This window comes from Aulonocara sp. 'chitande type north' Nkhata Bay, linkage group LG18, assembly GCF_057382095.1.
Source record: "Aulonocara sp. 'chitande type north' Nkhata Bay isolate Kocher_YH1m ecotype deep benthic linkage group LG18, A_spYH_male_GT1.1, whole genome shotgun sequence".
Classification (NCBI taxonomy): domain Eukaryota; kingdom Metazoa; phylum Chordata; class Actinopteri; order Cichliformes; family Cichlidae; genus Aulonocara; species Aulonocara sp. 'chitande type north' Nkhata Bay.
Genome location: NC_141361.1, coordinates 23,668,305 through 23,695,495, shown reverse-complemented (window position 1 = coordinate 23,695,495; position 27,191 = coordinate 23,668,305). Strand labels below are relative to the sequence as shown.

Here is a 27,191-nt window from a genome sequence, read left to right as displayed (position 1 = left end):
GTCCTTCATCAGCCCTCCATCCCTTTATTCATCCATCTCATTAAGGATGGCTAGATGATCAATAGGAGAGAAGCAGTAGAAGGGGATTAGGATTAGAAATCGATGGCTTTGTTTTCTTCAGCCTGCCAAAGATAAACACTGCCTTAAGACACTGTCAACGCAGTGGAGAGTCTTTCAAGGCTTTTCATGTGTGTGTGAGAGGGCACAGCATTCCCTCCGCGTGGATGCGCAGACATCTGTTAGCAGCTTCTCACGCCAAGTTAAAAAGAGATGTTTCGATCCCTGCCATGAGACTGGAAAAAGGGGGAGATGGGCTCTGATCCAACTTAGCGGGAATCTTCTATGGTAAGATTCAACCAAGGCTCTAGCTGGGATTTTAGTAGACTTTTCTTCCAGCGCACTTCATCACTCCATTGTCAGCAGTGTTGAACTGTGAGTGGGAGATACAGGTTATGCATCACAGATCAGAGACTGGCTTCACATCAAGTCACCATTTCAAGACTCTCTCAGAATAGCTGGAGATGACTGATGAAGAGGTAGTATCATAATTTGCTGGCTGCAAAGAAAAGTGATGCTCCTAAAAACCTGAGTGGGCTGCAAGGAGTGAGGCAAGGCATTCTGGGTAGGTGAGGCTCCACCTCCCACACAGAGATTCAAAAACATACCCCCTGCTTTGATCTCTCTTTCTCTGCTTTCTCTCTCTGCTCCTCTTCTTCTCTCTTCTTTTCACGTGCATGTGCAGACGCACACACACACTGCACACTCACCCTGTTTGTTCTGGCTTTCGCCCCTCTCTGCTTTGAAAGAACAAAGCCATTTGTTTATGTTTCCTGCAGATGAAAGCTCAGCTTTGTGATGGCCCATTCACCCCAGGTACAGATGCTGCCGCTCCACCGTGTTTCTTTAAATCCACGAATTATTTCAAAATATTTTTAGTTTATTATTCCTCGTCTATGGTCTATGTTTCATTCCCCAACCTCTTTGTTTCTTCTTTTTGTGATAATCACCATGATAATATTACTTTTCAAAGTCACAGGTGTCTGATGTCTATCCCAGCCTGCATGCGAGCAGAAAGCAAGGGGAGGAGCAGAAATAGATTGGAAAGGAAAGATAGTCATAGAGTTTCCAGTGCATCTAATATGCATGTGATTGGCTTTGGAGCTTACAAAACAGCCTCAAGCGGACGTTAGGAGAACATGCAAACTCCATGCTAGGAAACATCATGCAGGTCTGATGCAACTATTTCACACTAAAGAATATTTTTTTTCGTTTTAGGGCTCATCAAGCGAGCCCATTTTTTATCTAATGAAGACACGTTTCTACAAATGGTCAAAAATATAGACCTGGGGTTTAAGATTCAAGAAAACCCCACCAATCAAGAAAGCACTTGGTGACAGTGGGAAGGACAAACTCCCTTTTAACAAGAGCAAACCTGAAGCAGAACCAGGTACAGCCATCTGCCACAACCAGTGGGGGGTGAGAGTGATGTAAGATGTAAAATAATCACTTGAAGAGAAGATAAATGTAGTGAATTTTAATGAGGACTCTTTTTCCATTGCAGGTGAATGTACAGCAGTGGTACAGTGTACGTACTGGATCAGTGCACAGTAAACGGTACCCATGCCATATTCGTTAAAACTGGATAACATGCCTGCTTGTGTTACTGTGTGGATTAGTAATGTTTTACCAGTACATGTTTGACTGTTATGGTGCTCTATGGCAAAGTGGAATAAAGTACTGTTCACTGTTCTATCAAACTTTGGCTACACAGATTTTTTTTTTTTATGTTATTTGTTCTCACTTATAATTTATTTTATTTTTTTTAAAGTCTGCCTGCCCCTCTGTACATCTGGTCTTCACTCCGTTTGGTGGTTAAAAGTTGGTCACTTTCACCAAAGTAACCCCAAAGCAGAGGTTCTCAACATGTGAAAATAAAACTGGGAAAACAAACAGACAATAGTACGATGATGCTATCATGTTGACCTGCGTTTCGATAGATTCAGCATGTATCTTTTATTTTTTTATTTAAATGATGCTCAGTTGGCACTAAGAGGCCCAAAGCATGCCAAGAAAATATTCCCTAAACCATTACAGCACCATCAGCAGCCTGAACCATTGATACCAGGCAGGATGGATCCATGCTTTCGTGTTGTTTACGCTGAATTCTGACCCTATCATCTGAATGAGCTTGAGACTCGTCAAGCCGAGCAATGCCTTAGCTTCCTGTTCTTACCTAACAGTAATGGTGCCCTGTATACTTTCCTGCTGCTGTAGCCCAGGTGCTTCAAGGTTTGACATGTAGTGGATACTGAGATGCTTTTCTGAATACCTTAGTTGGAACAAGTGGTTATTTAACTTGCTCTTGCTTTCCTGTCAGCTCAAAGCAATCTGGCCATTCGCCCCTGACCTCTGGCATCAGCAAGGCTTTTTGGCACGGAGAAGCGCCGCTCACTGGATATTTTCTCTTTTCAGAACATTCTCTGTAAACCCTAGAGATGGTTGTGTGGGAAAATCCCAGTAGATTAGTGGTTTCTCACTTTACTCAGACTTGGCTCATTAGATATTTGTATTAATGAGGCACTGAACAAGTGCACCTAATGAAGTGACCAGTAAATGTGTATATATACACACACACCCACAAACGCACACACAGAGGCTTTTTTTACTTGCAAGTTTAACTATTACAAAAAAATGCCCAGTCACACCGCAACCTTAATTTAAACCTTATTCTAACTTTAGCTCTAAAACCAGGTCTTAACTCTAAAACGGCTGCATTTGCTTAAAGTGTGAAAAAATTTGAGCCAGCCAAAATGTTCTACCTTTCACAAAACTTCATCGCTCTGGGCACTCAAATCGCTTCTCGCTAAGATAGCTGCAAATGTTTTCATTTTCTAAAATGTATTTTTGTCTTTGGTTTCTGTTAAGAAATGACTACAATCACACACCTAGCTGAGCAGTGCTTGAGAAAGCTGCAACCCACAGCCTGAACAAACAGTTTTTTTTTAACAGGCACAATCACACACACGTTGAGCAAGTGTATCCTTGCAGCTGTCCTCTTTTGAAAAACGTATCTCGATGATTGCCTGAGTGGACAGTTGTGAAATGTAGCTACAAAAACATGGCTTTAAACATGGAGTTAGTTGCACTTCTGGGTTTGTTAAAGAATATCCTTTTGGCTGAAATTCAGGAAGTAGGCATTAAATAGGATGGAGAGGGGGGGGGGAAAGGGTGCGTGTCTGTGTGTGTGTATATGCATGTGCACTGAAAGGTAGAAGGACAAAAAAGTGGAAAATCAAGAGAGGGACAATTTCATTCTTGGACAATTGGGCAGGTGGCTGCTGATCCTTGTCCATCACACATTCCATCAGTGCCCGACATGCCTGACTTGTCACCCTGACTGACATTCACAACTCTGGCCCACACAAGCACGCAGCAATACAAGTGTACCTGCACCAGCAGTCAGCAAATTCACTGCACACTTGATTAGATTTACTCTGCACTTTATTTGTATTTTACTTTTCCTCAAAGCAAATGTGTTCACATGCTTACAAATTAAAGGAAAACTTGAACTCTGAGGCCCTTTTGCTGGCATGATTTAGGTCCACGTTTCCCCTTCGAGGAGAGAGACTGCTGAATCCAGCGATAAGCTTTATCCTGCAGCGAAACATTTCTTTCCAGTGACAGCAGTCTCTTCCGAGATGACGACGCTCCCATTCATGAGGCACGAGGGGTGGCTTGACGAGTGTAAAAATGATGTGAATCATATGCTTCAACATTCACAGTCACCAGAACAACTTTGGCAGATTTCTGGATCTCTCCACCGCTATCATCGAAACACCAAATGACTGAGTATATTTTGTAAGGGTGCTGTGTCATCTCTCCAGTTGTGTTACAGACATTTAGAGAACCATTATTAAAACACCTTTATGCTGTTTTATCCTTTAATTTGTCCCCCATCTGTGTATAGGCTACACCCAAGTGCGTGCTGTAGTTCAGTATATTTCCTCAGTACTTTTTATTGCTTATAATTAGCATCACTCTGTCTTTCCTCTGTTCTCTGTTCATTATAATAGAAACCACTATGACCAGCATCACTTTATGCAGACTATCAGCTAAAATTTCTGGTGAGCTGTTTTGGTTGAAGCCCTATCTCTTTCGAATGGCGCTGCATTTATAGCAGTAAGTCCTCTGGCGATTTATGAAAATGAATACATAAATACAATCTCCAGAAAAGCAGTCGAGATGTCATATCATTATGTTTGCATGCCTTGAAATGTCAGTGTGATGTGGAGGAGTGGGATGCGTGGCTTTAAATACAAGCCCCCCTTTTATCATCCATTAGAAACACAATAAAATGACCTATAAGCAGATGATATTCTGGTATATGTCTTTATGCAATTTAATTCTACGGTTCAACTAAAAGGGGTGAGAAACACTGTGCGACGTTTCAGGCACTGAGAATTCCTTTTCTGAGACACTCTGGTGCCATCTAGTGGACAACTGGTTTGTGACCGTGATTTAGAAAACAACAACAACAACAAATTACACAATATAATTTAATTATATTTTACACAGTGATCAGCTACAAACACCGTCACCTACAACGAGGCAGGTTAACTTCAAATAATACAGTGATGTGGTGCAGTGCTGCTTATGGACACAGTCAGGGGGACAAACTTGCTTTAGCCAGCATCACAGTGTGTGGAAGAAGGATAGTATGGCGTGCCTTTTCTTGGATGCTTCAGTTCGTACTTTGTTTAATTTGGTAAATCTTGATTAATCTGGGGTGGCTGAAGACTCGGCCGATTCAACTCTTCTGGCGTAGCCAGCAGGCGTGCAGCTGCTTCGGACTTTCATGGCCTTGAACAGCGATAGCAACTTTTTGACAAACAAAAAATATTCGTTTCCCAGTCACATGTTATACGCATGCAAACACATGCACAGACAGAGACATAAGGGCACAGATGCATGTGGTACAGCACACACAGATTATCAACAATTTACAAAAGACCTTTTTTCTCATTTTTTCCCCTCTCTTGACCTCTTTGAATATGGAAAACGAGTAAGTGCTTGGCCGATTTCTTGTTTAAACTGCTATAAAACGCAGTTTCTCACAGTCGCATATGGATTTAAGAGTTTGTGTTCGTTACATATTATCAGAAAATATGAATAAACAACTGTTACGATTATACCTTAGTTAAAATCAGTAAGGCAATGTAAACAAAGCTTTCATCGTGAGATCAGAGTTTGTCGAGTGGACTGAAAGAGAACACTGCACGCACGACACCCACAACATCAACTGTGTTTGAGTGTGTTTTCGACCAACAGCTGACGACAAGATAATAAAACACATAATTATAATAAAAAGACCTTAGCCACTGGTACACCGATAAAGTGCTAGGAATAAAGTTACACACAGCTTTGACATGCCTCTAGTGAAAAAGACAAATGGACACACAAATAAAGCATGAAGTTGTAAAGTCAGGTAGAGTCAAAAACAAAGAAGTACCACGTACAGTATGTCCATATTGCATAGCCAGAGCTGGAGAGAGTGATATCTGGACTATGTTGCTTCGCCTGCCTCCAGCCGGCAACCTGATTCTGGATAAGAGGCAGAAAATAAGCACGTGAAGGTTTGGTATCTCTGGAAACTTTGGGATCAACTCTAAAATTTATCATGTTGTGTTTGTTGCACAGAGAGCCCCGTTTTTATAACACTGAAAGCATTCACAGTGCCAGCGTGATACCTCCACTTAATATCAGTAAGATTGTCCTGGAGCTGATGCTTTAAAATGTTGCCTATAATACTGTAAGGTTTTTGATTGTTTCTTCAGCTCAGCTAAATACTTCCAAAAAAGTTCACTCCTTTGGTTTTTATTGGCAAAGCAAGCTCTCACATGCAGCTTGGCCAATCAGCGTGAACTCTTCGTAGCGTCCTGGTGGTTTCATCATTAAAGTCTCACAGATGACCTCTGGCTGCACCCACCGATGCTGCCTCCTCTGTGAGTTACTGGAGAACGAGAAGATTAACATTAGAGAGGCTGGCAAAGCAAATGCGTCCACTCGTGTCTGTTCTGTGATTTAACTTTGACTCATGAATGAACCGTGCACCTACTGGTTCACTCTCCCCATCTGAGCCCCGTCTGGACTCTGAGCTGCAGTGCAGAGGAGAGTACGCCCAGCTCCGATCCTCCTGAGTCTGCTGTTACCAAACACAGCCGGCAGAGGGAAGCGCAAGAAGAAAGAAGAGCAGAGGACTTAACACTGATTTGGGAAACAGAGCTCTGCAGAGACAATCCCTATTCCCGGAACAGTTTAAAGCTGCAATGTGCAGTTTTGCATGTTGTGGCTTCTGAAGGTGATGCATGTATAAATATTAAAATCAGAATCTGAAATAAAAGCCTCATCATCAGATCAAGCCATAGCCACTCTGTCCAAATCATGCAGATCAGCTTTAAGGGCGACTTCTCCAACTTCTCTGTCATTTCAAAAGGGAAACTAGGTCTGTGTGAACTAGATGTTACTTCCCCTCTTTGTTGCTTGTAAATTATTTCACTGCTGCTTTTTAAAGTCACAAATAATTAATGTAATATGGAAACTTAAAACGTTAGCGCCATGGTCATTTACTGCCTCAGAAAGGATGATTACATTCAAAGAGGTTCAAAGAAGCTTGAACATCACTAAAAGCACAAAGCAAGTACAAGTTACAGTCAATTAAATGTAGCACAAAAAGTAAGGACATTTGTGTTTGGTTGATTATTTCTTTGTTGTAACAAAGAACTGCTTCTTGCCAAGGATTTCCTGGTGGAAATCCTGTTTCTGCTGCCACACTTGTAAGGAAAATGCATTTGTGGGTCGAGGCCATGAAAAACTTGCCAAATCTTCTCTGCTAATGCCAAACAGCTTATTCTGCTGTTGACTCTTGTTTCGAGCCTCTGGTACCCCAGGTGCTGACAATCAATTGGCTGATTTGTGCCTGATTAGCAGCACCTGTGAGCATGGACCCTGTTGCAATGGTCAGTTGGCGTCTTCCCCCAGCGTGCCACATTTTACTGGTCTGGATGAGCTACTTGATTGTATGTTCCACAAAACTAAGCTGCATTATTATTTGGAGTGAACCCAAGTGCGATCTCTAAATTGAAGGATACAGCCGATATCTGCACAGTTCCCACTGTCCCAGGAAAATTAATAAAATCCTTTAAGACCCATCTCACCTTGGTCATTTATGGATCTGAAACATCTCGCTTCAGGCAGATGTTTCAGATCCACACTGACAAAAACAGACTAAGGAACAGCTTTGATCCCTCAGCCATCACCACGCTGAATGCTGCCAGATTTTAGACAATCAGATCCAATACCACTTTGATGTACAATGTTTACATTAATACAACACAATATCATGTTTACATATTAACAACTGCAGTTAACATTGGTATTTACATCAACACCAATTTTTTTTAATTTGTATTTTTATTTTATTCTTCATCTAGAGACCTCACTTTCATTGTCCAATGTTTCATTGTTACCACGGCAATATAGATTCTCACCCTGTCAGCACTTAGGAACCGTAGGCATGCCTTTGCCCTATAAATGTGGGACATTTTAAGGGGAAAAACTGGCTTTCCAATGGAATAAGATTTACTGCCAAAAAGCATTGTTACAACAATCAAATCATCAACCAAACACACATTTATCCTTACCTATTGTACTACGTTCATTTAGAGGTCCAGAAACCTACACGTTCCAACTAATCTTTACTGTCAACAAGCTACATGACATGCAGTTTTATATGCAGCGCCCTTTCTTGTGACATCCGCATGAAATAAATCATAGGAAACAGACTTTATTTTACCTTCAAAGATCATTAAGTAGCTATGTGTGCAACAGGCCCAATGGAACAGTTACTACCAGTGTAGTCTAGTATGTACAAACATCACCTGGACTAATGCACAGCTAACTACTTTGATGGTGACTTACATTGTAACTTGAACTAGAGTTTAGCTTACGACGGCCAAGAACTGGAGAGTACACCCAATATCTGCCATCTGCATACTGATGGATGGACACACACACACACACACGGGCACACACATGAAAATGAAGTGATCTGAGCATAAAATTATATGGAAAAATAATATGCATGAGAATATAGAAGGAGTTATAAGAGAAACATAAAGCAGAAAATGTGGAATAAATGGAAGAATGCAGCAAAGACAAACAAAATCCCACAAAGGATAGAGCTGTGGAGAGCTGTGAGTGAAGCTGAGAGGAGGAATGACTGCAGATCAGCAGCTAAGAATCATGCTGTGCAGAAAAGGCAACAATCAAAAAGCATGGACGGTGGCTCCTGGCAGCCTCATGCTTCAGTTGAAATAAAGCATTTTGAAAAGCAGGAGCATTTCCTATAGTGCGTGCAAACAGATAGAGCCCCCTCTCCCCCCCTCACCATCACAACTCTACCACGCTGTCCTGACTGGGCCACTGCAAAAGACCCAGCAGATCAAAGACAAACATCAGATAAAATCATCTTTACTCCCTGAAAATGGATTTTCTCATAAATCAGCTGTATGATCATTGTGGTTTGTTTTACCTACTTTAAACTGGTTAGTATCTAGTGTGGAATATTTTCTGCAAAACAAGAACCAGAAGAATTGGAGTGCGAAAACAGGGGAACTTACAAAGTATATGTCGGAAACCTGCACCTCTCCATCCAGTGAGTCGTGGCTGCTGGAGACAGACAGCTGATTGCGCGACGTACGTGGTGACTGCTGACACACCTGGGGGCTTTGAGGGACAGAGGAGGGGGGCGTCGATGGCAGGTGGTGAGAGGAGTTGTGGGAGTAGGAGTGAGAGGATGCCGGACAGATGGGGGTGAATGCTGATGCAGGAGGAAGGGTGGAGCTGTTTGGACCTGTGGATCGTGCAGCAGAATGACAGACTGGAGAAGAAAGGCTTAAAGACTGAGCAGAAGCAGGAGATGTGAGTGGCTTGGTGGACGGACGGATTGATGAAGTAAGTGTGGAGGATGAATACCCGCTGCACTGAGAGGTGGTGGAGGAGGAGGACACAAAGGAAGGAGGAAGGCTGGGTGATGAATACTGAGAGCAGGGGTTAACAGAAGGAGGAGTGGATGACATAGATGATGCAGTGACAGGAAGCAGAGGATCAGCTGCTGGATGGCTGGATGTGGGGATTTCTGTCATCTGTGTGAGCTCCGTGCTCTTTGGGATTTTACTGCATTAACCAAGACATAGAACAATGTTAGAATACCACATATGAATAAATGGAAACCATCCTGGGATTTTCGCACTGCATATGCATCTACCTGAGCTCCACCTCCACTGTTATGGTGTCCTGGCGTTCACCGTGAACCTCAACTATCTCTTTTTGTGACCTGAAAGCAGACAGAAGCACAGAGCAAGCATGACCGTGGAAGAACAATATCATAAGAGCAGATTAGATATAACATTTTATATTCATCAGATATTCTCACCTGGAAATGTTTGGTGAAAGCATTTGCCTCCTGTAGCGAGGGTGCTCAGGTGTATCGAATGGGGTGGTGGGTAGGGAGTTGTTTGATGACAGAGTGGTAGCGATAGATGCTGTGGTGGCATCTTCAAATGAAGGAGGGGTGCAGGGCGGTTCCTTCCCTGAGGGGCATAGTTAAGTAAGAGATCATGAGCTGTGTGCGCAAGAGAGATGAAAAAATGAACAGGACATAAATTCTTTAAGAAACAGAGCACACTAACATTAAAGGTGCATCTCAGGAGGCTGTACCACAGAACAAAGATCTATCTGAGTGTACGACACTGCACTGCACTCTTCTCTGAACCTCTGATATCTGAACTCTGCCATATGCTTGCAGTGGTCCTTAAACTCAGTTACCTGTGCAAAATTCAAATTTAATTGTCTTCTTACATTCTTGCTCTTACAGGTCTTAGAAAGTTTACAAATGCTCCCTTTTTTACTGAAGTAATATCCATCTGGTATTGTTGTGCACACCTCATATTATTCCCTTCCTGTGTCATCTAGTATTGATTTGTTACTTTTACTTATACTTTGTTTCTGATGCTGCTATGCTGCTGCTGCTTCATCACTGCACGTTAATAATAAACAATGTTTGATTTATTTTACTTAAAGGGAAAAGGAGCACTCAGCTGCAGAAAATAGAGGACGTCAGTGTCAAGGTTAGAAATCGTGTTGCTGTATTAGCTTTTAACTTGGTGTAAAAACAACAACAACAAAGGAGACGTAAGCTTTCTTAAGGAACTTCCTAACACACAAATCACAACAGTAGTTCCGTCAAGGTGCTTTAGACTGTAAGGTAAAGGTAAAGCCCCTAATGAGCAAGCGGTTTAGCGACAATGGGAAGGAAAAACTCCCTTCTACCAGAAAGAAAGAAAACCCTTAAAGGAAACCTTTGTGCACCCTGTGGGAAATATTTCTCTGTTCTTATCAAGTCATTTTTTTCCATTAAAGCTTAGAAAAGGTCATACCATTGTCCTCCAGCATGGGGAAACTGCGAGCTCCTCTTAGGTTCTCCAAGTTGTCCAAGTTTTCTGGCCTGTCATCAGTCAGTGAAGGACGCTGCCCCGTCGAGCTGGCTCCTGCACTGGACTTGGACATTAGAACCCCTCGTCCTCTCTTGGATGGAGACGATCGCAGTGCTGTAAATTCAGCAGACGGATTACTTGGACTCGTTCCCTTTATTAGGACCAGAGGAAACACTACAAACTGCGACCTGTGCACGAACTCACAGCAACTCTTCTTGAACACAACTGTGCTACAGAACTTGTAGAACCTCTCAGCATAGAAGCTCGGTCTGTGAACCGACACAGTGTCCTGTGGGAGAATACAGGTCCCAATAAAGAAAGAGTGAAGATAAAATATATAAACATTTTCTATCCTTAATATATGCCGTAAAACAAAAAACAAGATATGGTTTAGACTGGTCTGTTGGGCTTGGATTCAAACTATTACATAACAGTTACATAAAAGATACTCACTCCATCATGGATGAGGGACTTCCAGGAATGCTCCAGTTTCTTGATCAGCCTGCCAGATGGAAAAATTCAATTATTTATTAGGTGCCGCACATATCTAGCAGTTTACTGCTAAATCAGTGGCTAATATTGCCGACATAAAGCAATCTTCCCAAATAAAAATAAAAATAGAAATCAACCTTTATGTAGATCCTCATTCCTTCCACCTGCATATTATTATTAAATGATTTTGCAGCTATTTAAAATATGACATGCTTGATGACATAAGTAGTTCCCAGTAAAAAACTAAGGGTTTGAGTATTAACAGTGCATTTTTTCTTAATAATCTTCCCAGAACGGTGCTACTTCTGCACCCAACTAAGCCTTAGTTGTTGCGTTTTCTTCAGTGGCACACTGTCTCACAAGTAGCACACACTGATCACCTACCTGTAGGACTGCAGAATGTCAATGATTCCAATGAACAGCAGGAGGCGCTCCCCTTTAGCACCCATAGCTGGAATGCCACCCATACTAAAGAGAGCAGAAAAGTTACCGTGTGCATATTTGAGGTGAGGATGAGGAGAGGCTTTTTGAAGTGCTGTCTTACGTGTCATCCTGCTCCAGAGTGTCCCTGCATGTGGAGCCTCCCTGTATTGACTCCATGGCACTGGAATACAAGGATCTCTGCCCTGCGGGCCTCTTTTCATCCCCTCCTTTGATGGGTGAGCCCTGAGACTGACGCTCTCTCTCTGCTTGGGTCTTGTTGTGGACCCCAAGCAGCAAACTGTAGTCCATAATCTTAAAACTCTCCAGAACCTGATGTAAAACACATAAAATGCAATAAATATTTGTGAAATCTTTGAGGAAAACTATGAATATTTGAGTATGGAATTAATGTTAGAGCCTTTTAAGCTTTTTTTTTTTCTGCTTTCCTCAAATTCTTTCATGAACTACCAGGAAGATGTGTGGTTGGCTTGGCTGCTAGATGCACAGTGTTAATCTACTTTTACAAAGACCAGTTTATCCAGCTCCTTTCTATTTGCCCTCTTACCAGGCAGTCTCTTTGCAGCGTTTTGACCAGAGCGCCGTATGTGTCCTGGTCCAGTGTGAGGCCTTCAGGAATATCACTCAGAAAGTCCAGGTCTTTAAAAGTGGGTTTGGACTTCTCTCTTTCCTTCTTGGATGCTCGCCGCTTGTATGTTGAGCCCTTTAAGTCGAACTTGAGGTGCATGCGCACGGAGCGTGGTAGAATATTGTTCATCACAACCACTCTGATGTTCTTTCCTCCACACTGGACACAGTAGAGGCCAAAAAACTTTGGCAGTAAAGTCCGGGGGTTCTGGTTCAAGTTCTGGAGAGGGATTTATAGAGGGAGGGAGAGAGGCGCAGGGAAGAAAATGTGGCACATTAGTGGTTCATTTTGGTTGCAATCTGTGGCTTCCACCCCATTTCAGTACCATGCACATGCGAAACAGCGTGACTCAACACCAGGCCTCAGCTCATGCTTGTGTTTCTCCACCGTGTCCGTGGAGTACCCAGCCTAACTCCGTGCTCTCACCTATCACAACACCACCACCTGCTGACATCACCGCTAACCTGGGCCAACCGCGGAGGTTTGGATTAAGAGGATAAAGGTGACTCGAAGTTTCTGTGGCATGTGCAGTTCAAACCCAAAGCAAGATTTCATTCTCCAACTCCTAACATATTATCACACTTATGGAAATCATTCATTTTACTTTCCCAAAATGATTCTAATGGATGAGATACTTACCATGTAGTATCCAGGGAGCAATTTCTGCAGAAACTCAGCCTCTTTGTGCAGCACAGTTTTGATGATAAACTCATCATCACGGGTCACGTAGAAAATTGAGCCACTAGCTCCTGGATTTGACAGCTCAATCAGTGGCTCATTACACAGAGAATACTAGACAGAAGCACAGATAAAACACAGAGTACAATTTAACCTCAATTCAAACAGTCTGACTTTACGATCTCTGGAAACATGTTTTTAACATGCAAATGCTACAAAAGCAAACTAATTCATTAATTTCATGTTATGCTTGTGTCACCTGTTTTGACAGAATAATTAGATAGTCAGAAGTTCGTACAATATTCATTATGTCTTTTTTGGGTGGCTGCATAGCTTTGCTCATGTTTGAGCCACTAGAGCTTTCCACCATCCAACCAAAGGACTAATGCATCTACCCACTCACTCGACATTACTCATCAGCACAAAAAAGAAACTATGTGTGTATAGACTGTTGAGATTACTACAAATTAATGCTGTATTAGTCACTCAAATGAACTTACTATCTTTACTGTTGCATTCATTTATCTTATGAAAGTGTACAGAAAGCAGGGATGATGTTTTACCAAAGCTCGTTAAGCTTTAGCCTAATGGAGGCATTCCAGTAGCATCAGCAAACTTCTCACTATATCTGACATCTGAGGTATTTGAGGTAATTCTCTGGTTGGAGGCTGGAGAAATGAGCTGAGAGGTAAGCGCGTACCCTTTGATTGTAGCTAATTTGCCTCACATAGGAAGGCAATTTTCTATGGCTTAGCTGACAAAATGCAATTATCTCATTACTCCACCCCTCCACCGGCAGCACAAACACATGCAGACACAAAAACAAACCGCTCTAACCGTCTGCTGCCACTACTTGGAATTTTAAAAGGAAGGCTTTAGTCAGCTAATCTCCCTCTGGCACAGGTAGAGTGTGAGCTTAAATGTGCTGCTGAGAACACGCTATGTCACCTCATGTGCACATGCACAGTGTGTGAATGGTCGTGCAACTGAGAACTGGGACCTTGATCTTGACCTTGGGCATGATTTGAGTGGAAACTCATTAGGTTATCATTGTGTGCAAGTTTCACTGAAATCTGACCAATGCTTTAGGGAGAAGGGTAATTCTTGTAAAAATGTAAAGGTGCTCACAGCACAGCAACTATTACTTTAACCTTGAGCACAACACGGGTGAAGATCATTATGTGTAAGTTTTAATATACTCTGACTAATACTCCAGGATAGGGTTGCCAACTCCCTGGAAAATAAATAAGGGACACCTCGTGGCCAGGGCCGGGCAACCCAGTTGTCTTCACCCTTCCCAGTTTGGTGAATTTTCTAGCTCTTTTTTGTGTGTGAAATTATTTTTTTTAACCATTTGACTTGAAGTTGATTTAAGTAGATGCATATTCTATTCTTTGTGATATGAACACATGTGAAACAAGTGATCATTTAGCCATTTATTTTTAGCTCAAAATGACAACATTAACACAATAAAACAGGTCTCTTTCTTAAACAGAAGCCTGTCATGCTTAACTTTTGAGAATATAAGTAAATCTTTCTTTAAAAGAACTCTGTCCTGCTTAACTTAAAATAATAGAAAACAATAGAAAGAAAAATATTCTTGTAACAGTGCACATTTAGTGCATTTAGTACAATTGAGTTCAGTTGAGGTATTATTTCAGCTTTTCTAATGCTAATCAGCTGCTCCTGTTTGTAAACCCGCTTGTTCCCATGATTACGCATCTTAACTCATCATCATTATTCATCTATGAGGGTCTCACTTCACGAATTTGCGTGTCATCCTTGCGCAGGGGCCATGCTAATCTTCTCTGTATCGTTCCAATTTTAGTATATGTGCTACCGAAGTAACACTGAGGGTGTGAGGGTGTCACCACAGCCGCTCACACTGCTCACGCGCAAACACGTAAACGTCGGTGAAAAAGATGGAGCAGCACGGCTGTGCAGCGTGTGATCTGGACACAAGCGATGGAGGCACAACTTGTAGAACTTTGGAAAGCTCATCCGAGCCTTTTCGATGTGGCATCACAAAATTATCACGACCACAACAACCGTGAAAATAGTTGGATTTACATGCTGCTCAATCACAGCTGCCTGATCATGTTTTTCATTAGCAATTTAGCAAAGTTGATGGTGGTGGTGGTGTGTCTGTGTGAGTGAAAGACAGAGAGAGCGAGCGACAGATTTTCTGTTATAACCTTCATGTTATGGAGGCACAGTGTGAGCACTCAGGTCGCATCAGAGCATCGGGCGGTATAGTGTGAGACCCTGCATCGTGACCTACCAACTTCTAACCTCTGCGAGTCAATCGTGCAGTTTGAGCAGGAGCTGAATATCGTGACTGAAAAAATCACACAGTGTCTGCCCAGCTTTAGGTGTACTGTCGTCCGAGACTTGCACCGCAGTGTCGGCGTTTGTTTCCCTGTTGGCCATGCTTCTTGTTGAGGTCATCTGTTGTCTTCCGGTATTTTCTCCGCAAGCGACCTTTCCTCGACCAATGAGATGAGCGGTAATCTGAATTGTCATACTCGAATTGTCATAAGTGTGCTGTCAGCTCATTGGTCACAAAGCAGGAGAGGGGCTGGGAATTATGTTTTCAAACAAAGCGTTAATTCCATTAAAAGTTATAGACTACTTTTGATTCTCACTGTATTACGGGACAAAGTGCGTCCCTTATTAGCTCAATACGGGACGTGTACTTTTGTTTCGAAATACGGGACGATTCCGTATTTTAAGGGACGGTTGGCAACCCTACTCCAGGATGAGGACTGATATTTAAATTGTGGATGGACACATGATGGGCGCCTTGCCGTGTCACATGATCATCTGAGTTAAAAATATTGCGTCATGTCTAATAACTGGTGGAAATGATATTGACATACTGCTTTTCCCACAATGTTCCTACTATGCAAATACAATTCAAGCTAAATATTGACAAATAGTTTGAGAGAGAACGGTTAAATTACAGCGAAATACTCGGAATCAAGTCACACATTTCAGTCAGGATGACTTTGGAGGTGGGTTACAAAGTGGCTTGCAGAGACAGTGACAATTGTAGGAAGGCTAATGCAACTTAAATAATGTGCTTTATATGAGATTTTCCACTAGGATGTGTAGAAGGATATTAGCTGATGAATTGAGACTGATGGCTAAGCTATGCTATGCTATCTTTAGTTTATGAAAATCTTCACTGCTCATCCCATGTGTAAAGGAATAACAGTTTAGTTACACTGTAATTTAGATGATACTTAAATACACTGAGTGCATTGTGAGTCATCAGAGAAAATAAGTATCTCACCAGGTAATCATCCGGTCGGATCCCAAAAAGCTCTCTGAAGTAGCGGAAGGCCACAGGGGCGTAGGTTTTAAACCTGAAGTCTGGGAAGTGGTGGGCTGGTGTGAGGTTACTGCCTTCGCTGTATGGAGTAAAGTGCGACAACAGAAAGAGGATAAGAAGCAATATCTCATGGAAATTGTATGCACATTTACTGATATGAATGTACCTGGGGAAGAAGATGCTTTCAACCACGTAGAAGTCCTGCATGAGCACATCTCTCTCGGGCTTGGAGCTGAGGTTGCCAACAGTATATCCGATACCCAACTGGATGGCACCTTTCAAAGCAGAGGAGGTTGTCTGGAGGCGGACAACAAAGAAAAGAGCAACAGACCAAGGTGTGGGTGGCATACAGTTGAAATCGTGATGCCACGAAAACCTACAAACAGTATTAAGAGGCAAACAGGCAAAAAAAAAGAAAAAAAGAACAATAAAAGAAAAACCTTCTTGTAAGTCGTCTCTCCAGAGGCATCGACCCTCCTGTGGCCAATCTTCTTCTCATGCCCTTGGCTTGATCCGAATGGGGACGGCATCTGTCACAGATAATGTGTATTATTCCCATGAAAGTTACAATGAAATGAACTATTCAAGCAACAAATAGATGAGAGAACAGATCGAGCAGATGCAAGACACAGAGACAGGTGAGGGGTGTAGAATGTGAAGCAACAATGGCACCTCTGTTATTTGAGCCTTCCTGCTTGAATCTGTGGACAGAAAGAAGGAGAAAAATGTTTAGCTGTAAACTCTTCACACTTCACTCACTCAGTGCCCACATCTGTACATTACTCAGCATGAGTGAGTGTGCAGATGTAGCTTTAATATCAAGCTAAATAATTAGCCCCAAATTAGACTGAAAGCACACGTCAAATATCCCAAAGTGAAAGAAACAACCAGACTCATTCTGTGGATGCTCAGGATCCTAGTTCAGAGTAGCAACATAGATTATGAGCACTACATGATAGTATGCAACATCAGCTCAAACTTTCTTAATTTTGTAGGTTTTAACTCGAAAAACTTTATCTGCAGAGCTTGAAAAAGCCAGTATAGCAGCATTGTCATTAGCATTCTGTTCCACATTCCTTGGCTCAGGGTCATTTCATTTTAGTTCATTTAAAAATGGAAATGTTCAAACGCTACTTCTGCAGCATTTATTAATCTTGCCAAGTAAATTGGTGTTTAAACTCACCGCAGAAGAGTTTAGTCTCTACAAGTTAAAAATTGTTTGATAATCCAGAAAGAAAAACAAGATACTGGATGCAGTGAAACTGACATCCAACAGTCAGGCTGCTGCAGCGTACCGTCTGTGTTTTCTATTCCTGGATCAGTGAGATTTGTAGAGAGAAGGTAAAAACTCTATTGGATTGACTTCCTTCTTAATCTGAGTGCTGCCATTGGCCGAGGTGTCCAGATCACATCACCGACCAATCACATGCAAGGATTAGGAAAAAATCTTTCCAAGCGGCAGGAAGGACGCAACTAGGCTGTGTTTGTATGTATTTAATAGGATGAGAGAGCAGGAAGCAACTTCATGGTAACTTTCATGTTGTATGAGAGTCAAGGTTAACAAAACATTGCTGAGATAATGCATGAGAAAGCCATGTTAAAGTACACAGCAGACACTGTAGCAGATGTTGCTGTCAGTTAATCATAACAGAGCAGTTTGCTGATCACATAATTTGCAAGTATGATCTCAACTGTCATAAACTTAAACTAACATGCAGAATATTTGATTTAACAAAAGTATGGGTAGCACACAGTCCTCCAAGGCCATTAATACAAGTGTATTCTCCTCTTACCGACTCTTTGCTTCAAAATAGCAGCTGTTCACTATCTCAGTGGGGCGTTTGCTGAGTAGCTCTAAAGACAATGCACAGCTGAGGCTCCCAGGAGTGTCATTAGTTTTGCATGTGTTTGCTCATGAGTACAATGTTCCTAGGTTACAGTTACAGGATGCTAACAGTTAATGGAGTTCATCTTTTAATGGCAATTGTTAGGACCAGAGCTAGAGAAAGATTTTTAAAACTGACACCAATATTTGACAGTTTAGAAATCCAATATATCAGCAATTATTTTCTTCTTTCCAACACATGAAACATAAATAGATCTCTCCAACATTTATTATGTGCAGTTACTTATGAGTTCTTGTTAAGATGATATGACAACACAGTGTAAAAATAATCTTGTTAGTGTATTACTTGTTTATGCTCAGCTCAGGTACCAACAGGAAAGTGCAAAGTGCCCTCTGGTGGACAAACTATGCAACATAACCACTCATAACACAGATGAGCGGTGTTTCTTCCCTCTCTTCTTTGCCTTTGTAACCATAGTTACTCCGCTAGCATTTATTTTTGGTCACATGCCATTTGTGTAACTTTTGCTGTTGATTTATAATGCACATCAGGTTTTATAATACAATTTTATGGTTTTTCATTATTAAGTTTATTAATTACTATTTATCTCAACATACCTATTGCAAAGTAATTTTGGTTCCTACCTTGCAGTGTTTGTGGTGGGATTGTTTTTAAAGTGCAAGATTTTGTGTGTCATGGAGACAACAGAGAAAAAATTGGAGTACACACTGTTCTGTTGGTATTTACTATAGAAGATATTTTTAAGAGAAACTAAAGCCTGCCATAAACCCACAGCAACAGCCAAAGAGATTGGAGGACACTACCACGACCGTGACACTTTTAAAATGTGTATTTTTCTGATATAATAAATACCAGGATCAATATATTGAAGAATAGCTCATATCGGCTGGTCCATCGCCCCACAAATATATTGGTCAGGCACTAAGTTCAAAGCCTAAAAGGTGAACTGTGTAGTGTCAGTGAAAATGTGAGGGGATCACCAAAGGTGTTCATCCTCGGGAAACAATTATTGGTCATTACAATCAATCCAATATGTGTTAGACAAACTGACTGATTACAACTTGACATCACCATAGGTAAAATCAAAAATGCTCAATCACTATTTTGCACACACACACACAAAAACCAGTATTTGAACACATGATGCGCACGATTGCACAAACAAAAATAAGTGGATGATGAAGAATTAAATGATTTCTTTGAGGGGTTAAGTGGACTGTTTTGAGTGGCAATGGGGCAAAAAGTTCTGCCTTTTGTCAGGATGTATCCACCTGTAGACTGCAGATTAGTACTGCAACAAAGCCTCTCAGGCAAAACAATGAGAAGGAGTATCCTGGGGTGGACGTGCACACAAAGAGTCTCTGTGGGATTAGGGTCAGGCTAGAATAACGTGTCACTGAGCTGCAAGCAATAAACAGGACAAACCCCACTGGGTCATCTGAGATTAGTATGTGGGTGACAGGCCACCTGTAAGATGAATTTACTTTGAATGTGTAATAAAAGAGTTTAAAGGACATGTGCAGTAACTGAGAGCTCACTGAGGTATTCTTGTTATGACATATTTTGTGTCAGTGTTGAGAGAAATATGCCTTAAGGGCTGTCCGTTTGATGGCAAAGAGGATTATAGCTTTTCCTTATCAGCTGGGGGGAAGAAATGGTGGCCTGTTGCTGTGACATTAATGTGAAACTAGACATGGGGGTAGATTTTGAAGCTCTTTGCATTCAGATATATTTTGTGAACCGCTTACGCCTGAGCATGCACAGAAAGGAAATTTGCTGCAAAATTAAATAACAAAATTAAAATGCCATGGCATGCTCTGTGGTATGTGAAGCAGTGGTGTCCACAGCAATGCCTGAAAATGATATGCATTTAAGAGATTACTGTGTGATTTATGTTTTAATTCCACAAGAGATTACATGAGCCACTCTCCAGATATAGCTCGGAAGAGGACCAGACAGATGGCAAGAATTATGAGGACGGAGAGAAGCGAAGGAGAATAAAATGACACCTGACAGAGACCGAGAGAGCACACAACGTTTACCAATGGATGCTCAACAGCTCACGGTGTGTTTGTCAGCCTGTTAATGATGATGCACATACAAATGACTGCTGTCGTGTGTTTGCCATGCAAGTAAACACTTCCACGTACTCATTTGGGAAAATTAACTTTCATCTCAGCTCAGCTTTATTTGGTCTTGTGGGAATGTGTGGACACATCCCTAATGTGCACCTTGTGCTGGTGCCAGCCTGCGGTGAGTCAGTGGCATTTAAAAAAACACAGTGACTTCAATCTTGAGTTATTCAACCCACCAATCTATTGTTTAGTCCCACACTTTAGTGGGATTACCCTGGGCTACTACTCTGTGGATCTGTTTTGGTGTGATTTTCTCGTCTGTGCCTAGCTGTGTCCACGCACTGTTTGCAGGGTAGGATGCAGCCCAGCTATGCCCAACTTCCCGGGTTAGATCAGCTTTCATAGGCGGCGGCTATTAATAAAACCGCCACCAAAAATGATGGCCGTTTGACAATTTCACTAAAACATACGAACCAGGGTCCCCGAATTCAAGCTGCATAGATGGGCCAGCGGCCGCTGCCTCGCTCGGGCTGCCGTCATCCCCGGTTCCCGCAGTCCCCGCTTCCATCTCCCGGACGGTTCCTGATCACGATGCGCAGCCGCGTCCTTCCTCAGCGGGAACCAGATGTTGCTGGATGCAGAACCCCGGTCCGATGTTTATTGCTATAAATGCCCACCACATAACTCCACGGATGCAGGTTTTATCGCTGTGGAAGTGTAGCGGCGCGGACATGCTCAGTGCCAGCGGTGCCGATCATCTCTGCCGCTGTTCTGCGTCATCGTCATTATCACGCACCGGGTAGGGCGCGTGCCACTACAGCGTGAGCCCGCAGCTCTCAGCAAAGTAACAGCAGGCCGGGATACACTGGAGGGCAACGATAGGCCTGTACGTGTGAGTAAGAAGGTGCTGCTTCAAACTTAGAAAAGTAAGAAGCTTCTGTAAATATAAGGACGTTGAAACAATGGCGCAGAAAGCTGCATTTGGTCACAAGGGAAAAAACAACAACACACGAACTATAAAGAGTTGGATGTATTGGTGCATATTAAAGGGCTGGTATGATGCAAGGATGCCAGTGGTTACACTGTTATGCAATAAAGAGGATGTATGTTGTGTTAAGACACCAGTGGCCAACAAAATATCCACAATAACACAACCTATTTATTCATTCATTATCGCTTCTAAGAAAAAAAAATTATTTTTTTTTTAGGTATAAATGAGACAAAGTTCCCCAAAATAAACAATTCGTTTTCACAAGTATTTTAGAGACATGCAAGTTGGGGGGTGGATTGACTTTATTCTCAAAATGAATACTAGTTTTTTTTTCTTAATGTGGCCCTAACACTCTGTTATACTGTTTATCTGCTGTAGAGCACTTTTAAGGTCTGCCACTTCTTTTGGCTTCCACTTGACCAGTTTCCACAAATTTCTTACACTGAACACCATGCCGGTAAACCTGTTTTTTTAATTTTTAGGAATGACCTCACTGGTGAAAAACAAAAAACTATTTCATGTATTTCAAGCTCTGGGATTTTGCATAGATTCAACCAAAAAAATAAAAAAACAAAACTGGATCTTTGTTTAGTTTTCTGTTATGTGTAGACAACACAGGTTGATGAATCATACTTAAATAATTCATAGATCAGTGTGAAGTTGCTTAACAAACAAGCATTCCTCTAAAAATGGTCAAGGACTGGACTGAAAATGACAGAACAAAACAAAAACCCAAAACAAACAAAAACAAGGCCTTGAGAACTATATGGAAAAATATGTGTTATAAGAATGCTGTGTGGTTCAAAGCTTTTACATACTCTATCAGAAATAAACAGACACTTCTAGCAATTTAGAATTACCATCATTTACTTCTGTTGTGCAGGTGCATAAGCAACACATCAACACAATATTCACAACTACATTTATTTTCTAATTTCATTATATAAGCCATGATTTTCAGGTTCAACATTTGGCCCTTTGTCGTTTTAAGTGCAAACAATAATATCAGTAGCTATGCAGAAATCTATTAAATTTATTGCCTTCAGTGTTTTCACATAAAACTGACAAAGACACATAAACAAACTTGTCAAAGTAACATTCAGAACAGAGGGTATTTGTATTGGACTAAAAAAAGTAATGGCTGTTTGAAGTATGCTGTGAAGTGGCTCTACTTTGGTTAACCAGTGGATGTTCTCTCTTATGGTCATACGAGGTTTAGTGTGAGTGGGCTCTGGAGATAAGTTGCACGCAAGGGATTATCAGGCCGTGCCCCACCCAGTGCTGGGTTTACAGGCAGGCCGTCACTGGTTCAGGCACACAGACACAACCCTGAAGTCCATAAGAGAGGTCAAAGGTGAAATAAACACATGGGAGATGAGACTGTATTATTACAGGTACGTGGGCAGGTCTTTCTCCACCACCTGCACAGAGAAACAAATGCAAATGTTACTACGGCAGAGTTGAAGAATAACAGCAAATACTACATATAACACACAGATAAGTGTACTGGGCAGACCAGATGGTTACAGAGCTGGGATGCTGAGTGATGAGACGCACTGTGCAAAAGTCACAAACAACCTACTGTCTCAAAATCTGAAGAGTTTCAGTCGTCCTCTGACATTAACATCAGCATAGAAACTGCACAGGGCCTCTTTGCCCATATATTAACAGAAATTACTAGAATATGCACACAGAGGTTGAAAGCGTCTTATACCCCACATCATTCAAAAGGTGCTGTATTCTAGAGAATGCACAAGTATATACTGGAGAAAAAGTGTGGTTGCGGCTTACACTGGGATCATCGGTTGGGCCATATCTCTTCACTACTTGTCCTTCTCTATTTATAAGAAACTGGTGAGAAATAAGAGAGCAATGAAAAGCATTAATTTTCAAATGCAGTTGTAGTTAAAAACAACAACCCCCCCCCCCCCCCCCCCCCCAAAAAAAACCCACAAAAAAACCCAAAAAAAAAAACCAGCATTAAGTACTGAAGAGCATTGCAGTTCTGAGTTCTGACTGTATTAGCTTAGTTACCTTTGTGAAGTTCCATTTGATGTTGCTGTTGGAAAAAAAATAAAGTACAAATGAAAACCATACTGCAAACATTAAAAGTCTGTTGTTTATTTAAACTGGAATTCTGTGGGTTTACACTGATGTGCAGATTTTGCTGTTTTTTGGCTACACCACCTTTTATCCTACTCCCAGTTAAAACATACAAAAAAAAAAAAATCAATAATTATGCAAATCCCTGTATATGACAATTAGATTCCTACCCGCAGATGTGAGTAATGAGGATATTCTGCATATAACAAACAATACTTGACATTTCGCATAGCAACACGATCCACGATCCTTATTTTGCCCCTGATACTTTATGCATTTTACTGTATGATTTCTTTGCCTGCTGTTATGTGAATTGTGTTCTTTATTGGAAGGAAAATGTACAAAACTCAGTCAAAAGAAAACAAAAAAAAAAAAAACAAAAAAAAAAACAAACAGGGTTTTGACGTCCCTTGTTGAGTTCATCTACAACGCAGCAAAGTGTAGACAGTGCAAGAAATGAAATCATGTAAACGTCTTTCTACAAACTCAGCAGAAAACGACAAGAAGCAGGGAGGATGAAGGCAGTGGGATTAAGAGCAACTCCCATTTCAGGGTAAAATGACGTCATGCCTGCCTGCTGTTTCAACACCGCGTGGAACATTATAATAGTTACAAAATACTTTAAACTCAGTCTGTTCCATGGCTACAATTTTAAGCTACCACACTTGAAACTGTGTAGAAACACAGAATTTGTATTTATCCATGACCAGAATTTCAGTCACAGACTTCACTTATGAGATTACAGGTGACACAGGAAGGTTTTGTTGCAGGAGGACATGAATGATACGACATTAACATTGTCACTGTACACTATTAAAAGACAGACATATTGCCAAGAAAACAGAAACATAGAATAACTTACTTTCCCAGGGTTCCCTTGCCTTTGGGCTGAGCCTTCATCCACTTCCACAGAGGGTGAGCGTTGTCTCCATTCACCTCAATCTTACTGAAGAGATCAAACTCAGCATTGTAACCTTTGGCAAACTCTTTAATTTCTGCTTCTGTCCCTGGTTCCTGAATGCCACAAAAACAACAAACAACTACTAAATTAAGCTAGAAAATGTTAGCATGCACAGATATAAATATAACCAATTGGAAAATAGATCCGAAGTATGCAACAGTCTAGCACGCATGTTTGGTACAGAGTGCAAATCAATTAGTACGGTCTCCTCTCTGCCAGCCCACTTTATTCACACAGAACAGTGAAATTAACTCATGTTGCATTTATGGCCACATAAATAATTTGTTTGAGAAAGCACAAAATAAAGGCAGCTGGAGTTTATCCACCTTACCTGTCCTCCAAACTGGTTGCATGGGAATCCCAGGATGCGTAAACCTTTCTCAGCATAGGAGGCGTGCATTCCCGCTAGCTGAGTGTAGTTTACCCTGGTCTTCCCTCATTTAGAGGCTACGTTTACGATTATGCACACATACCCTCTGGCGAAATAGAGCACAAAGTGAGGTTAAAATGCTAATTTCAAGCATTAACTACTGGTGCCAAGTGGTTGATTGTGTTAATATTACTTTTACCTGTATTTCTCCAGAGACACCTCATCCCCGTCTATGTCCTTGGCAGAAAACTCATAGATGGACTTGGCACTGTGCCAGTCTCCCACCTGAGCACACTGCACAGAGGTGAAGAAAGGAAAGCGTGCATGAGTGAGGCTGTGTGGTTAAGTAACAGCGGAGGATGGGTTTATTATAGGGCCTAAGAGAAACCAAGTTAGTCAGTGTTCTCAATGATAGGTGCCCTTTGGCCCATCTGTGTCACCATTCACGTCTCCGCCCATCAGTTTCTACACATAACAAGTTTAATCTGTAAAGGCAACATTTCGTACCTTTACACAAGCCTGCCACTAATAAGCAGAGGAGGGGGTGAGGGGTGGGAAGCTGATTAAAACAAATGTCTCCAGTCAGCCTTCGTTTTAATTCCCAATAGCAGCTTTAATCGGTCTAAATGAGGAAATAAAGCGATTACACAAAAACACGGGCTCTCTCTGACGTTAGCTTACATCACCTAGCTCTCTTATCACCGGGAATGACTAGCAATTTTAGAGGTGTTTTTAATCTTCATACAGACAACCCAAGCATTGTAGCATCACAAAATACATCTATTATAAGCTCGAACAGAGTCCGCTGTGTTGAGCGACTGAGGCTGAACTGTTAAATAGCGCCCCTGGCCTGGTCCGCTATAAACGGGTTTAAGCTAGCGTTAGCAGCTGAAGCAACACAAACATCGGATCCATTTATCTGTTGCACTGCGGTCTAAAAATAGCCACACTTAATGTTTTACAGCGGATATAAGAAGACATATTCGCGTTTTTTAGACTCCTGGCAATATAAAGCAGGGGACAGGTTTTATCTGTGCTATGTCCACTTACCATACTTCTCAATACTCCTCTGCTCCCTACCACACTCAAGACTGCGGACGATCTCCACAGCCACATGATGGGCACACTGATCACGTTACCTTTTCGGCCCTCCGGCTCCGCCCACAAAGAGCCTAGCAAAGGGGTTGGTGTTCCATGGGATCAACTGTGATTTTGTAAGCACAGAATATTCTGCGTAAAATCATCCAAAAACAGAGCCCTAACAAGCGACTGCAGCAGCTTCCTTCTCGATGCGTCTTTGAGTGCATTGCACCCCATTGCATCCCATTACAGCGTTATGGCTTGTAAAGTAGACTTTTTTTTTTAAATTAATCAAAGTTAATTAAGTCTTACAGGACAACATTACTCAAATGGACCTGATATTTAGAACAACATCCATAATAATCCTCACCCTTTTTCTTCCTCTTCTTTTTTTCGTCCTTTTGTAAATTAAATCAAAAGTTTCAGTTTTACATTTCTGTATTAATGTAGGGTCTTTACCTTACTATATAAAGTGTGTAGAGTCGACTGCTGTTGTATTTTGGCGCTATATAAATAAAATAAAATTGAACATTTTCATCTTAAGATTGTCATTTTAGTATTCCCTTGAACAAATTAATTGAAATTGCATCATCCCCAGTTTTCCTCGACTGGAGTTTGTTTCTAAAAGAAATACTGGCAACTGCCAATGCTCCCCCTCAGCCTTTTTGTAGACACATCTATGGTATTAATTTGTCAGCATGGGTGAACTCTTTCTTGAGTTACCACATTCATTTTCAGAGTTTCAGAGGAATTGACCTCTGACCTTGACTTTGACATTTTGAATATAGTATCCATTTGATACTATTTCAGAAAATATGATCTCTATCTTGACCATGAGGTCACACTCACTAAGATTCAAACTCTGCACTGATGGCATCAACATTGCCTTATTCTTGAGTTCTCATGTTCACAAAGATAGATGATGATACGCCATCGTCATCAACCAAAAAAGTGAGTGTGTGATTATGTGTATATGTGGCCTATTTACTCTTACAGTAAGAGCCATTAGTGACCACCTGAAGCTCGACATTCTCAATCAGTTTCTGCGAGCGAGAGCCTTAGATTCAAGTTGTAACAAACACCCACAAAGAGAATGTGCTAAAAAACTGATTCAGAGCTCAAAACAAGGACAGACTTTGTTCCTTCCTACAGTAGCGTTAAAGGCTGAGATTTGTGCTTACTCACTCACTGGGTAACAACTTGCAGTAGGACAACTCAGGGAATACCTCATTTAAGTTTGTGTCTAAATATGCTTGTGAAATCAGAAAGAGACAGATGCCTTGGATGCACAGCCTTGTTACAGCAACAGAGACACACTGATTGTCCATTAGAAAAACTATAATAATGCAGGCTCACCTCATCCAGAGATTACATATATATTTTATTAATTGCTGTCATGTTGTCTTTTTTCACTACTGCCATATGACAAGGAGATGGGAGAAGTCAAGTTTAAGTCATGACATTGGCATTTATATATATATATATATATATATATATATATATATATATATATATATATATATATATATATATATATGTGTGTGTGTGTGTGTGTGTGTATAAACACGGAGATGTAGAGCCTAAAAGATGGGCGAGACTGTGAGTAGTGCTGGCTTA

The 27,191-nt window shown here is 41.3% G+C and overlaps 2 protein-coding genes and 1 non-coding gene across 11 annotated transcripts; all 3 read right to left on the bottom strand.

Annotated features, from left to right (window-relative positions):
- Positions 1 to 4,542: 4,542 nt before the first annotated feature.
- LOC147308594 (phosphatidylinositol 4-phosphate 5-kinase type-1 gamma-like) lies at positions 4,543 to 20,861 on the bottom strand. 9 transcript variants are annotated; one of them, XR_015126173.1, is made up of 18 exons: positions 20,544 to 20,861; positions 16,799 to 16,827; positions 16,567 to 16,656; positions 16,293 to 16,423; positions 16,088 to 16,205; positions 12,754 to 12,906; positions 12,034 to 12,333; positions 11,590 to 11,798; positions 11,430 to 11,513; positions 11,007 to 11,055; positions 10,758 to 10,842; positions 10,497 to 10,667; positions 9,494 to 9,650; positions 9,326 to 9,394; positions 8,679 to 9,234; positions 8,447 to 8,481; positions 6,116 to 6,202; positions 4,543 to 6,010 (listed from the first exon to the last, which is right to left on the bottom strand). XR_015126173.1 is itself a non-coding variant. In XM_086272709.1 (18 exons), exons 1-18 carry the CDS (start codon positions 20,635 to 20,637, stop codon positions 6,008 to 6,010), a joined length of 2,460 nt encoding a protein of 819 aa, XP_086128835.1. In that variant the 5' UTR covers positions 20,638 to 20,861; the 3' UTR covers positions 4,543 to 6,007. The 9 variants fall into 9 exon arrangements, 5 of the variants coding, with proteins under 5 accessions (XP_086128835.1, XP_086128836.1, XP_086128839.1 ...); XR_015126172.1 differs by having other exon boundaries at positions 6,116 to 6,199; XM_086272709.1 differs by lacking the exon at positions 8,447 to 8,481 and adding an exon at positions 7,978 to 8,052.
- LOC147308595 (U6 spliceosomal RNA) lies at positions 14,538 to 14,643 on the bottom strand. Its single transcript, XR_015126289.1, has one exon. It is a non-coding gene; the product is annotated as a U6 spliceosomal RNA (small nuclear RNA).
- Positions 20,862 to 21,909: 1,048 nt separating the features above from the next.
- LOC147308593 (phospholipid hydroperoxide glutathione peroxidase-like) lies at positions 21,910 to 25,678 on the bottom strand. Its single transcript, XM_086272715.1, has 7 exons — positions 25,545 to 25,678; positions 24,694 to 24,788; positions 24,456 to 24,600; positions 24,026 to 24,177; positions 23,095 to 23,119; positions 22,852 to 22,911; positions 21,910 to 22,481 (listed from the first exon to the last, which is right to left on the bottom strand). Exons 1-7 carry the CDS (start codon positions 25,608 to 25,610, stop codon positions 22,449 to 22,451), a joined length of 576 nt encoding a protein of 191 aa, XP_086128841.1. The 5' UTR covers positions 25,611 to 25,678; the 3' UTR covers positions 21,910 to 22,448.
- Positions 25,679 to 27,191: the final 1,513 nt, after the last annotated feature.

Excerpts from the sequence above, each read along its gene's own strand:
- LOC147308594 (XM_086272709.1), bottom strand. The coding sequence starts at position 20,637 with ATGGAAGCGGGGACTGCGGGAACCGGGGATGACGGCAGCCCGAGCGAG. Across the intron at positions 9,651-10,496 it reads CCCCATGCTGGAGGACAATG|GGAAGGAACCGCCCTGCACC; the intron begins GTATGACCTTTT and ends TATGCCCCTCAG. Across the intron at positions 9,235-9,325 it reads ACAGTGGAGGTGGAGCTCAG|TAAAATCCCAAAGAGCACGG; the intron begins GTAGATGCATAT and ends TGGTTAATGCAG.